Source organism: Miscanthus floridulus, chromosome 11 (assembly GCF_019320115.1).
Source record: "Miscanthus floridulus cultivar M001 chromosome 11, ASM1932011v1, whole genome shotgun sequence".
NCBI classification, from domain to species: Eukaryota; Viridiplantae; Streptophyta; class Magnoliopsida; order Poales; family Poaceae; genus Miscanthus; species Miscanthus floridulus.
The window spans coordinates 87,774,195-87,785,302 of NC_089590.1; the positions used below are offsets into that span (position 1 = coordinate 87,774,195).

At 43.5% G+C, this 11,108-nt stretch overlaps 2 protein-coding genes across 2 annotated transcripts; one reads left to right on the forward strand and one right to left on the reverse strand.

Moving 5' to 3' along the window:
• The first annotated feature begins 3,157 nt into the window (after nt 1-3,157).
• Nucleotides 3,158-6,236, forward strand: LOC136491504 (peroxisome biogenesis protein 22-like). The gene is made up of 9 exons (XM_066487834.1): nt 3,158-3,476; nt 4,522-4,752; nt 4,843-4,890; nt 4,971-5,027; nt 5,117-5,218; nt 5,378-5,443; nt 5,542-5,643; nt 5,739-5,855; nt 5,984-6,236. Exons 1-8 carry the CDS (start codon nt 3,333-3,335, stop codon nt 5,850-5,852), a joined length of 864 nt encoding a protein of 287 aa, XP_066343931.1. The 5' UTR covers nt 3,158-3,332; the 3' UTR covers nt 5,853-5,855; nt 5,984-6,236.
• A 135-nt stretch (nt 6,237-6,371) lies between these two features.
• LOC136491503 (histone-lysine N-methyltransferase ATXR2-like) lies at nt 6,372-10,520 on the reverse strand. The gene is made up of 15 exons (XM_066487833.1): nt 10,276-10,520; nt 9,912-9,987; nt 9,717-9,802; nt 9,314-9,621; nt 8,937-9,049; nt 8,793-8,824; nt 8,277-8,395; nt 7,873-7,960; nt 7,596-7,644; nt 7,443-7,497; nt 7,224-7,293; nt 7,067-7,136; nt 6,901-6,977; nt 6,748-6,804; nt 6,372-6,643 (listed from the first exon to the last, which is right to left on the reverse strand). Exons 1-15 carry the CDS (start codon nt 10,369-10,371, stop codon nt 6,530-6,532), a joined length of 1,410 nt encoding a protein of 469 aa, XP_066343930.1. The 5' UTR covers nt 10,372-10,520; the 3' UTR covers nt 6,372-6,529.
• Nucleotides 10,521-11,108: the final 588 nt, after the last annotated feature.

An 11,108-nucleotide genomic window follows, 5' to 3' on the forward strand; every position in this document is an offset into this window, starting at 1 on the left:
GCATGGTGATGGTCAAATGCTTAAACTTGGAAAAGAAGAAAGAGAAAAACAAAAGGCTCAAGGCAAAGGTATAAAATATAGGAGCCATTTTGTTTTGGTGATCAAGATACTTAGTGAGTGTGATCACATTTAGGATTGATAGCCGTACTATTAAGATGAGTGAAACTCGTATCGGAATGCGGTTATCAAAGTGCCACTAGATGCTCTAACTCATTGCATATGTATTTAGGATCTAGTGGAGTGCTAACACCCTTGAAAATGTTTGTGAAAATATGCTAACACTTGTGCACAAGGTGATTCACTTGGTGGTGTTGGCACATCTACAAATGAGGTGGTGTTTGCAGGGTTGAGATGGATTCAGCGCTTTTGGAAAAATGGAATGCCTATTTTCTATTGCGTCGGATGCAAATTCTTGTGGTTGGCACATTGGAGCAAGGGTGAAGAAGTTAGAAGTGAAAACAAGTTGATCGCGAAGACGTTGGCATCGGTCAACTGACCGGACGCTGAGTCTGAAAGCACCGGACCCTAGCAGCGTGCGTCCGGTCAAACTAACAGGTCTACACAGTACCGAGGGTATTGCACCGGACGCTGGTCTGTGTCCGGTCAAGGTGGACCGGACACGTCCGATTGAAGAAATACGCCTCGGGGAGCTTACTGAAAACGACCGGACGCTGAGGATTCTGCGTCCGGTCAGTTTTGCCGGAGCGTCCGGTCAGTTAATAGCCGTTGTGATCTGGTGGCTCAAGTTTAACTCAGAATGACACGTGGCTTACATCTGTGGACCAGACGCTGTGTCCAGGGTCCGGTCAGAGCGCGATTTGCCCAGTGAAGGGGTATAACGGCTCTATTTGATGGGGGCTCTATTTATAATCCCATGGCCGGCTCAAGGGAGCTCTCTTGCACATTTTTATTGACATAACAACCTTGTGAGCTTAGCCAAAGTCCTCCCACTCATCTCTATCATTGATTCATCATCTTTGTGAGATTGAGAGAGAATCCAAGTGCATTGCTTGAGTGATTGCATCTAGAAGCACTTGGTATTCGTGTTGCGCTGCGGATTTCGCTTGTTACTCTTGGTGGTTGCCACCACCTAGACGGCTCGGTGCAGCGGTGGAGGATCGGCACGAGTTGGTGATTGTTCGTGGCCGTCTCTGGTGATTGTGAAGGGAGTTGTACCTTCCCCGGCGGAGCGCCGAAAGGTAACTCTAGTAAATTGCTCGTGTCATTGAGTTACCTCACTTGTGGGTCGGTTCTTGCGGTGTCCTATCGTGTGGATGAGGTTTGTGAAACACCTCTTAGCCGCCGAACCACCAAGTGTTGGTCGACACAACGGGAACGTAGCGTGTTGGCAAGCACGTGAACCTCGCGAGAAAATCAATTGTCTCTTGTCTTTTACATTCTCCCGATGATTGGCATAATCTTCATTTTGTGATTGGTTCATCCCCTACACATCGGTATAATCACCCTACTCACCTATTTACATTCTTGCGAACTAGTTGATACAAGCTCTTTAGTGTAATTAGAATTGAGAGCTTGCTTTATTATTGTCATTCATCTAGTTGAGCTCTTTAGAGTAGCAAGGTTGAGAGCTCGTAGTGAGTAGTTATATAGCAAGTTTGTGTGCCTAAGTAATCATTGCAACTAGAATTGTTGGATAGGTAGCTTGCAACCCTTATAGAGCTAGAGCAAGTTTACATTACGCTATTTGTCACACTAATCAAATTGCTCTAGTTGATTTGTAGATTTTTAAATAGGCTATTCACCCCCCTAGCCATATTAGGACTTTTCATAGGGGAGCAAGTTGAAGAGTGTATTATAAGTTGCAAAGTAGAAACATAGCATGGTGATCTATAGAATCAATTTTTATCTTCCACATTATGAATTTGAGATAGGCCTATATGTGAACTTTGAAAAGTTATGAAAGTCAAATTCCCAAGCCAAACAGCCTAGTCTATTAAGTAGATTCCAATTCCCCCAAAATGAAAAGATCTCTCATTGTCTCATCTGGAACCCAAACTCATGGCATGTACACATATGGGTTAGAACGCTGCGTATTTGTGCATCCAATGATGGTACAGAGTCTGGTTCCAATACACACCGATACATATGACACCAATATAAATCTTTGAGCCACAAGCCATCCAGGTAACCACGCAAGTGTATGTTCCACACACAGACATGTTTGCTAGTAGCTACATAGTACACATATCCAAGAGGGTGAAGTTATGTCATTGTTGAGCTACATTTGGCATGCGGTCGTTCTCCCGATAAAATTACAGCGAGAAATCCCCAAAACATATAAAGTACTATTACCAAAATACAAAATAAAAAGGCAATGACTTAATTACGCCTGGCCATATTTTTATCGACTCGCCCGCACACCCGACGCAAGACGCCCACCCGCTCTCTTCCACCTCCCTCCCTCCCCCCTCTCTCAGATCTCTTGCGAGCTCCTCCCCAGTGGCTTCCTCCTCGACGGCGACCTCCTCCCCGTGCCCGTGCCCGCGCTCGCTCCCGACCTCGTCCCCACGCGCCTCCTCCCTCTCTCCCTTCCGGCGGTGATGGCGGGTTTCGGTGGCGGCGGCGCTGGTGAGGTAAGCCGCCACCTCCTCCTCCTCCTCCTCTTGGATCTGCTCCTTAGGGTTCCGACGAGCTCTCCCTCTCATCTTCCCAAACTCTGGAGGCCTTAGAAGGAAAGGAATTTGGGGGAGGAAGGGCGGCTAGGTGGTGGGGAGGCCGGCGGGCGGTTTAGGGGCCCTAGCGACGGTGGAGACGGCTGGGCAGGTCGGGGCAGGGCGCCATGGCCATGGCGGTGGCGGCAGAGCGAGAGGAAGAAGGCGACGCAGCAGGTGAGCTATGGTTTCATCGAAGCTCCGCGACCGGTGATATCCTAGCTCGTTGCAGCGGGGCGGTGGGCGGCGGTAGGAGCAAGGGTCGCCGGAGAGGGAGAAGGTGTCGGCGAAGAGAAAGAAGGGCAAGGACAATGATCTGGCGAGAGATAGAAGACCATGCGTTAGGCAAACGCACGCATGCGTTAGATGTGTCCAATAAAAAATACAAATAGACCCAGACTACCCGGGGTTCTCTAAAAATATTCACAGCCCTGAGGCCCTCAATTGCAAATTGCGCGCCTCCTCCGCCCTTGAATCCTGACAAAAAAAAAAAAAAAAAAACCGCAAAGCAGAGCTCCCTCCCTCTTCTCTCCTCTTCTTCCCCGTTGTGGTGCGGTGCATCTCGCACCCCACCACTGTCCCCCCGCTCGCCGGTGTGCGCGCTTTCCTAGGGTTTCCGCTGCCCCCGCCGCCCACCCCGCTCTCCTCTCGTCAGCGGCGATGGCGTCGGCGTCGGCGTCGGCCCCGGTGGCAGGGGCAGGGGCCGGGGGCGGGAAGGACGACGAGCTCGCCGATCTGGTGCGGCGGCTCGTGGACGCCCTCTCGCGCTACGCTGATCGTCTGCCCTTCGACCTCGATCGCCAGGTTCGCGCTCGGATCTGTGATCCCCTGCCGTCTGTTGACGCCTTTTTGACCAGTCCAGGCCTCGTTGCGGGGGATTTGTGGGGCCCGGGCGCCCAAAGACGTCGCCTTGTTTGGGAAAGGCTTTGTTTTTTTACTACTATTGTCTAGGTAGTGTTGTGCTGTTCTCGGGTAAAATTCTAGGTTCCCAACCATCATCGATTTGGTAATGCGTTGTTTTGCTGTCGCCTATGCTTGGGCTCCACATGTACACGTTGCTGGGTATATAGCTCTTGATTTGCAGGTGTTCAATGCAAAAAAAAATGGCCCCCTTTTGAGTTTTGATTAATGTGATCATGTTTGGCGGAAGTTTAGGTGATTAGTGCGCCCCCCTGTGATTTTGATGTGTTCTTTGGTTCCATCTTTTTTTTTATAGAAAACAGAACAATATGTGGAAAACAAAACAGGTGTAAGTGAATCACTTACGGAAGTGGAACGTTTCTTTAAGAAGATGCACATTTTTCGATTGTTTCATTTATATGACGCGGAGAATGGTTTGTCTTTGTGATCTATCATGGAATTAGAATGAGAATTGTTTGCTGTCAGAATTTTCTTTCCTTGTCACTCAGCCTAATGCGTTATTAAACTAGTTTTCCAAATACTTGTAGTTCCTAAGGTCAGCAGCATTTTTCTTGCAACACTTTACATCTTTGTAATGCAACAATTTGAATTGCACAACACATGCACTTGATGTGTTTGATATGGTTGGCTTGATTGACAGCATTGTAGCATAACTGTTTTAACAGTGTATAGCCAAAGAACATGCTCATATGGTTCATGGTTCCCTTGAGAATTGAAGCAGTCTACCAGAATACATTGTAAAACAAATCTAGCATCTCTCACGTCTGGGCTGATCGTTTATTGATGACAACGTTGCTTTGTCGAACAAAAAGTCCATGCCTTATTTTTGTAGCTACACATAAACAAACGTACCACTGGCATGTTTATGATGTATTAATTTGAGCCCTTGTTACTAGAATTACTGAATTTCTTCATGGTCATGCTTCAGAAACTTCGTTCACTTACTACACTTGCTGCGATCTCGATCACACTTCTGTTTGCCTGGAAAATGTTGAGAGCTCCTCAAGAGCAAGCTCGGAGGCCTCGTAGGAGGGCTGCCCCATCATCTAGCAACACCAGCACTAGATCGCGACCAGGCACTTTAACCACAACAGATGCTTGTTCATCAGCAGATTCAAGAGCACACGAAGCAGTCAACCAGCTTTTCCAGCCAGTAAATGTATTGCTTGATTTCATTTGTTAAATACTGAGATGATGTAGCTGTTTTGCTAGAACTCTTTGGTTTGATAGTTGCTTGTTTCTTCTGCAGCTGACTCTTGAGCAGCTTGTCAGGCATAAGCTAAGCGAAGGACGAAGGGTACTCTGCTAGCTTCTTCCTCACAACAGTTATCTGATTTATAGAGTAGTGCTATATTGATGGATTTTTCTTGTTTTCAGTTCACATGCCGCTTGCTTGGTGTGATTTTGGAAGAAACATCTCCAGAGGAGCTTCAGGTGGGCTGTAATGATGTTGCATTGATGCCAAAACTAACTTCAATTTACACTAGTGACTAGTCAACTTATGAATTTATATCTTCTTGCAGAACCATGTCACAGTGAAGCCTTCCGTGGTGGAGGTTCTCCTAGAAATTGCAAAATTCTGTGACGTGTATTTGATGGAACGCGTTCTTGATGATGAAAGTGAGGCAAGTGTTAAGTAGCAACACTTTTTTTTTCTTCTTTTGATAATGTGGAAGCACATGAATCAATAGCCCTTTGGTCTACGATTTTTCGATTTCATAGTGTTTGCATTATTCTATATGTACTACCTATTACGAAATTTAGAATTTGAATGATTTCTGCAGGGAAAGGTTTTATCGGCCCTGAGTGAAGCTGGACTTTTTGTTGGTGGTGGCTTGATAAAAGATAAGGTAGGCTGCAAGCAACAACTGATTGATATTCTAGTATTGCTTATAGCCATCGGCTATTTGCTATGTAAATACGTAATAACATTTATTAAAATCTGCAGGTTCTCTTCTGTAGTACAGAGAACGGCCGTACATCTTTTGTTCGGCAACTCGAGCCTGATTGGCATATCGACACAAGTCCTGAAATTGTTCACCAATTAGCTGTAAGTACACAAATAGCCGCAACAATGTAGGAACGGACACTTTATTGAGATAGTTATTGATTTGCCGTTTATCTATCTATTTATTTGCCTTGCAGAGGTTTATCAAATATCAACTGCACATTTCGCCGCAGCGACCTGAAAGAATAGCAACCAATGTTTTCAGCGCTCCAAGCTTGGAACAATATTTTGGAGGCCTAGACCAGAGATAAGAGGTAGAACACATATGTTGTGTCCTAAATTATTAACGTGGAACACTTCTAAACAATAAGAGGATCAAAGATGATAACATGGAAACTCCAGAAGAAATACCCTAATTTATATTTTGTTTCTTTACCTGCAGGTCAAACTCCATCCAGCAAAGGGGCGGTGGCTTAGTGAGAACGGAGGACATCATTGTTTTTTCTTTTCTCTGCTTGAATGATGGAACTCTTTTTTCCTGTATCATGTGTAAAAGCCTGTGCATATACTAGTAACCCGTTGTTATGCGATATGCAGTGCCCCATAATCTATGCAAGGAGATAACATATGTAGTAGCATACTTGGTGAATCAGTTGTGTTAATGCACAAGTATAACCAAAACAGTTGTAAGTGTCGATCTGCAGCTATTGCCATTGCCTGTTGGTCCCTTGAGACTGCTGCTTACAGTAAGCAGTTTCACGAAAAGGCACATGAATAATGAGGCTAACGACTGATCGGCTGTTGCATTTTAACATGATCGCCACTATCCATTTGAACAAGAACATATCATCTTTTGCAAGTTGCAACCCAAAAAGAAACTCCCCTTGTTTGTGCACTTTCACATTTTCCAAGCTTTCAAAATTACCCAGTGAAATAAACTATATGAAGATTCGACCAAATGCCACAAAATTCAAGCAGAGTTCTCCTTTCAGACCGGTCGCTCTTCTTGGCATTTCAAGCATGTACACGTGAACCCATAATCTGCAAGTTGCGCCTGCCTCTCCTTGTATGGAAGGTCTTCATCGATGTAGGAGATGGTAATCTGGAATGTTCATTGTCAGATCGGTAGGATACGTGCAACATAGCATAGCCAAACTTCTCGTCTTGACTGCACAATCGAAACGATATGAACAAATAATAGGATACCTCTTCGTCCTTGCTGATAGGCCTCAGAGCAATTATCACTGCATGGCCATCCTTGTCCTGCAGTGGTATTTCAACAGCTCAGGTCTGCCTTACTGACGACAAATTGGCATGAAAAATGAGCTAGTCCGCTCAGACAAAAATGTACGCACTCACCTCGTCTCTCTTAAATGCTTTAGCATTTGGACAGCATGAGTGGTTCATGCAACTCTGCAAAGGAAAGAACGCCGTTCCTGCCAGCGAGAAATCACCAGGGACAATAATTTATACTGTTGAGCAAACATAGGCAAATAACAAGTACTGCAGAAGGAGCTGTGCATACCCTCACAAGGAACTGAATAGTCTTCACGTAAAGCATCTAGGAATGACCCTGTTACCTTCTCTGCTTCCTCCTAGATCACAGTGCAATTCAGGTATACAAACTACGGGGTTCTTTTCAGATTAAGAATCATAGAAATTTGGGCCAACTATCAACAGACCTTCTCACTCTCTGGAAGATCATCAATGTGTATGAAATAGTCTTCAACTGGTGATGCGACGACTAAATCCCTGCAACAAAGGAGAGGATAGCATTTTGAGATATTATGATTATGATGCCAAATGCAGAACAGATATTTGTGCTCATTATAGGTGCAAATAAAATAATGACATCACATGTATGTCCATCAACACTAAAAGAAATAAATAAATCCACTTACAGATTGTTCAGCTCAAACATGCCAATTATATGGCCATAGATGTCAAGCGAAAACACTAGACCATTGTCAAGGAAACTTCAAAACTGGATAAGAAAATAATTTCAAGGAAACTTATATATGCCAAACAAGTCTGTGGGCTACTGAAAAGGATACAGGGTGCACACTCAGGATCAAAGATTGCATCCTTGAGAAGCTGCAGTGACTGCAAAATAAATTAGCACGTCAGTGACTAATTAGATACATCACAACAGAATAAGGTGAATGTATTTAGATGTTATTATATAATTTATTATCCTTGCCCATACAATATATTAAATTGATACATTAACGAAAAAGATGCTCCATTGAAGTGGCCTATAATACCATCAGTAGAACGTGAACTATTAGTTTCATAATGTCCAATAAAGTGAATTATCTGCTGCATAATTACCGTAAACGCCAGATCCCTTATTTGTTGTCTAAACAATTCTTCTTCACTAGAATCAACATCTTCAGGCAATGCAACACACTCCCACCACCTGCAAGCATAAGTTCTTTTTTTGTCACAAGTTTGTTGTAGATAAACATGATTTTGTCATAACTCACACAGCACATGCAGAACTAGCCTTCTGGCTGGCACATGTGAAGAATAAAGACTCAAGCCTTGCCATGAGAATGTCATTGACTATTAAAGAAAGTTTGCAGGTTATACTATTCCATTGAATTTTTACTATCGCACACAAAAAGCGAACAACAAATATCATGCTTGACAACAGCTGCATCGCGTAACACTGAGTGATGTACTAACAACTCCAGGTTGTCTGAGGATAAGTCACGCAAGCTCATTCTTGTTACCTCTTTTTGAAGCCCATCGAAAGTGGTTTCCAGGCTTCCATGAGGAGCGAAGAGCTTGATTCATGAGACCCATGCTGTCTTTTGAGTTTCCTATATCTCAACAAGGTGAAAGTGATAGCCTGACATATAAAAGCAGAAGTTTGTGCATGAGAATCAAGAAATATTACTGGATTGCAACCTAGAATGATAGAAGACAAAAAGGAAACAAAAAGTGATTCTTTTTTTTTTAGCATTCTTGACATTCATATCATTGTCTTATGATGATATGTTCTGTTCTGGTGCATTGGTCTATAGCAGGTTCACAGTTTTGACAGATATTGGTGACTGATATCAACTCTTAAGTCTGATGCCCAATTTTCTGTTTGCATTTGACCAAGACTAAACTGCACTTTTCGAATCAAATATAAAAAGAAGATATCACTTGAACAAGATTACAAAATGAAAAACAAACACGGTCAATTAGAGTGATGTTTGGATGCCTACATACTATATAGTATGCATACTTCTGTCACTTACCTTGGCAGCAACCAAAAAAATATCATTGGTTCCTGAAATAAAGAACAACTATCATCAGAAAATAGGTTTACAACTTAAATGAAAGGTGGAAACTGGACGTTGTGCCATAATGATGCAGATCATAAATATTTTGTGCTGGCTTACCATTAGCATGCCCTACAAAATTCTGAAGGGCGGATTTCCGTAATGGTTCAGTCTTGGATCCAGCACACAGCAAAGAGTGATAAGAATCCCAATCGGCATCAGCACATGATTGGCTGTACAAATTGCAATATCACTTAACCAAGTTTTCTTCTCAAGATTACATTTATATGAATTATCCAAAAAATAACAAGAGTATGTTCTATGTTCTATAGGCACAAGTTTTTTACGAGGAAATTAGGTCTGAAGTGACTATAAATAGTGAGGAGAAACAGATATCATATGTTTTGCAGAGAGAAGTTAGTTTTCAGGCCTATATAATCATCTGTTGTGTCACTTTGCAAATCAAAAAGAATTCACAAATTGTTAGGAACACAAACCTGCAGTAGAGTTCTCCCTCACATCCACCAGGGCAAGCAACAACTGATGGCAGACAGAACTGATCAGTTAAAGGCAACGACATATTACCATCCATAAGTGACATCAGGAGCTCTTGTGGCACAGCATTGCAATTCCCACTTGATGCACCAGAACAGCCAGTACTTGACCCAGCATCACTCCCATGGCAATGTCTCTCAGTAGTGCCATCAGCACTACCACCAAGGCTTTGCAAATACAATCTACGCCCAATTTGGAACTCTATAGAACCGATGAAGTGGAAGCAGTAACTACACACAACACAGTAAATCTGCAAAAAAGGCACATAAAACCAACTTAACACTTCAGAGAAACAGTTCACATAAAAGCCACATGAATGATCCACTTTCAATCAAATGGGAGAACCTTGTTAAGGCTGTCCTGAGCACCGATCAACATTTGGTCCTTCAGAACAAGGTCGTCTTCAGCAAAGTCCCTATTTGCACAAACACCTGAAAGAACCGGTTTGTTGAAATTGCCAGCTTTTACCTTATGCCAATTTTACACGAGAAGAGCAGACTGGATGGCTGCCCTCTAAAGTAATTGCTCAGTAACGGATACCTTTCCCATGCTTGCCACTGTAGCTCACTCTAATGCCATCAAGCTTCTTGGACCGTATGAGTTCATCATAGTATTCCTGATGAAGAAACAAAAGGCAGCACATTCATTACCTCATATTAGCACTGGATCAAACCACCGATTTTACCACCCAATTAGCCCCCCTCTCGTAGTTTCGCATCAACGCCTAAGATATCACACCAACGCCGCCATACAAGGCCAAATATACCACGCCAACGCCATGAAAAGCCTAAATTTGGCAATATTCGACCAGAGTAACAGCTTTGATGTCACGAGACTGTTCAGTCAGGGGATTCTCAAGCAAACAGGCTAGTCGTACAGAAGGGGCCGGAAAGAAAGCAAGTACCTGGGCGGATTGGAGAGGAGGCGTGGCGAGGAGCTGGGCGATTTGGGGCGCGAACTCCCTGTCCAGATCGCACGGGCTGACGCCAATACCACCCATGCCGTTGGTTGGGTTGCCAACCGGAGCTTCTCGCGGCGGGTTCGTCAGCCCCTGGCCGCCGCCGCTGCTTTTGCTGGTCGCTCGGGTTTGGGGGTTTGAGCTCAAGCGTACGGAGAGGCAGATTGTAGCACGCGTTCGCCACAATGAAGACGCAAATACGATTTTACGCGTTCGTCTCCAGTAACCTCCGGCTCTAGTCATTTATCTCTTCCAATGTTTAATCATGATGAGAAAGCAAAGTAAAGCCTCCAGTCAATTTGATTTAAACTAAAATATTCTAGTATGCAAAATTCATCGCATGAAAAATAGTGTAGCATGTGCAAAGTGTGTTGGGTATGGTAGAGGCCATGGACGGTTGGACGGGGATTATTTACATATTTACCATTATTATGATGTGAGTGGTATAAAAAGTACCATGTCAGTGACTCATGTGTCAGTGACACAGTGTAAGATGCCATCCGTGATAATAGTAAATATGTAAATGCCCCGTTGGACGGCACGTTAAAACAATCAGAGTTCAAAGTTTTGGTGAAGTTTAAGTAGGAATTGCAAATTCTTGGGGCTTTCGTAGATGAATGATTTTTTTGCTCAAATATATTTTTATTTGAAAATATTATTACTTGTTAAACGAGGTTTATGAATTATGTCAATCAATTTGCACATACGTGCTGAAAGTTGGGAGATGGTTTCCTCCGTTCTGCCCTGTGTTTGTGCCAGAAAATTGGGATTTCTGAATT

Bases quoted from the DNA above. Each gene is read 5' to 3' on its own strand.
- LOC136491504 (XM_066487834.1), top strand. From the start codon at position 3,333: ATGGCGTCGGCGTCGGCGTCGGCCCCGGTGGCAGGGGCAGGGGCCGGG. The intron at 4,891-4,970 runs GTACTCTGCTAG...TCTTGTTTTCAG, and splicing joins AGCTAAGCGAAGGACGAAGG to TTCACATGCCGCTTGCTTGG. The intron at 5,444-5,541 runs GTAGGCTGCAAG...TAAAATCTGCAG, and splicing joins GTGGCTTGATAAAAGATAAG to GTTCTCTTCTGTAGTACAGA.
- LOC136491503 (XM_066487833.1), bottom strand. From the start codon at position 10,371: ATGGGTGGTATTGGCGTCAGCCCGTGCGATCTGGACAGGGAGTTCGCG. The intron at 7,294-7,442 runs GTAAGTGGATTT...CCTTTGTTGCAG, and splicing joins ATGTTTGAGCTGAACAATCT to GGATTTAGTCGTCGCATCAC. The intron at 7,137-7,223 runs GTCTGTTGATAG...ACTGTGATCTAG, and splicing joins ATCTTCCAGAGAGTGAGAAG to GAGGAAGCAGAGAAGGTAAC.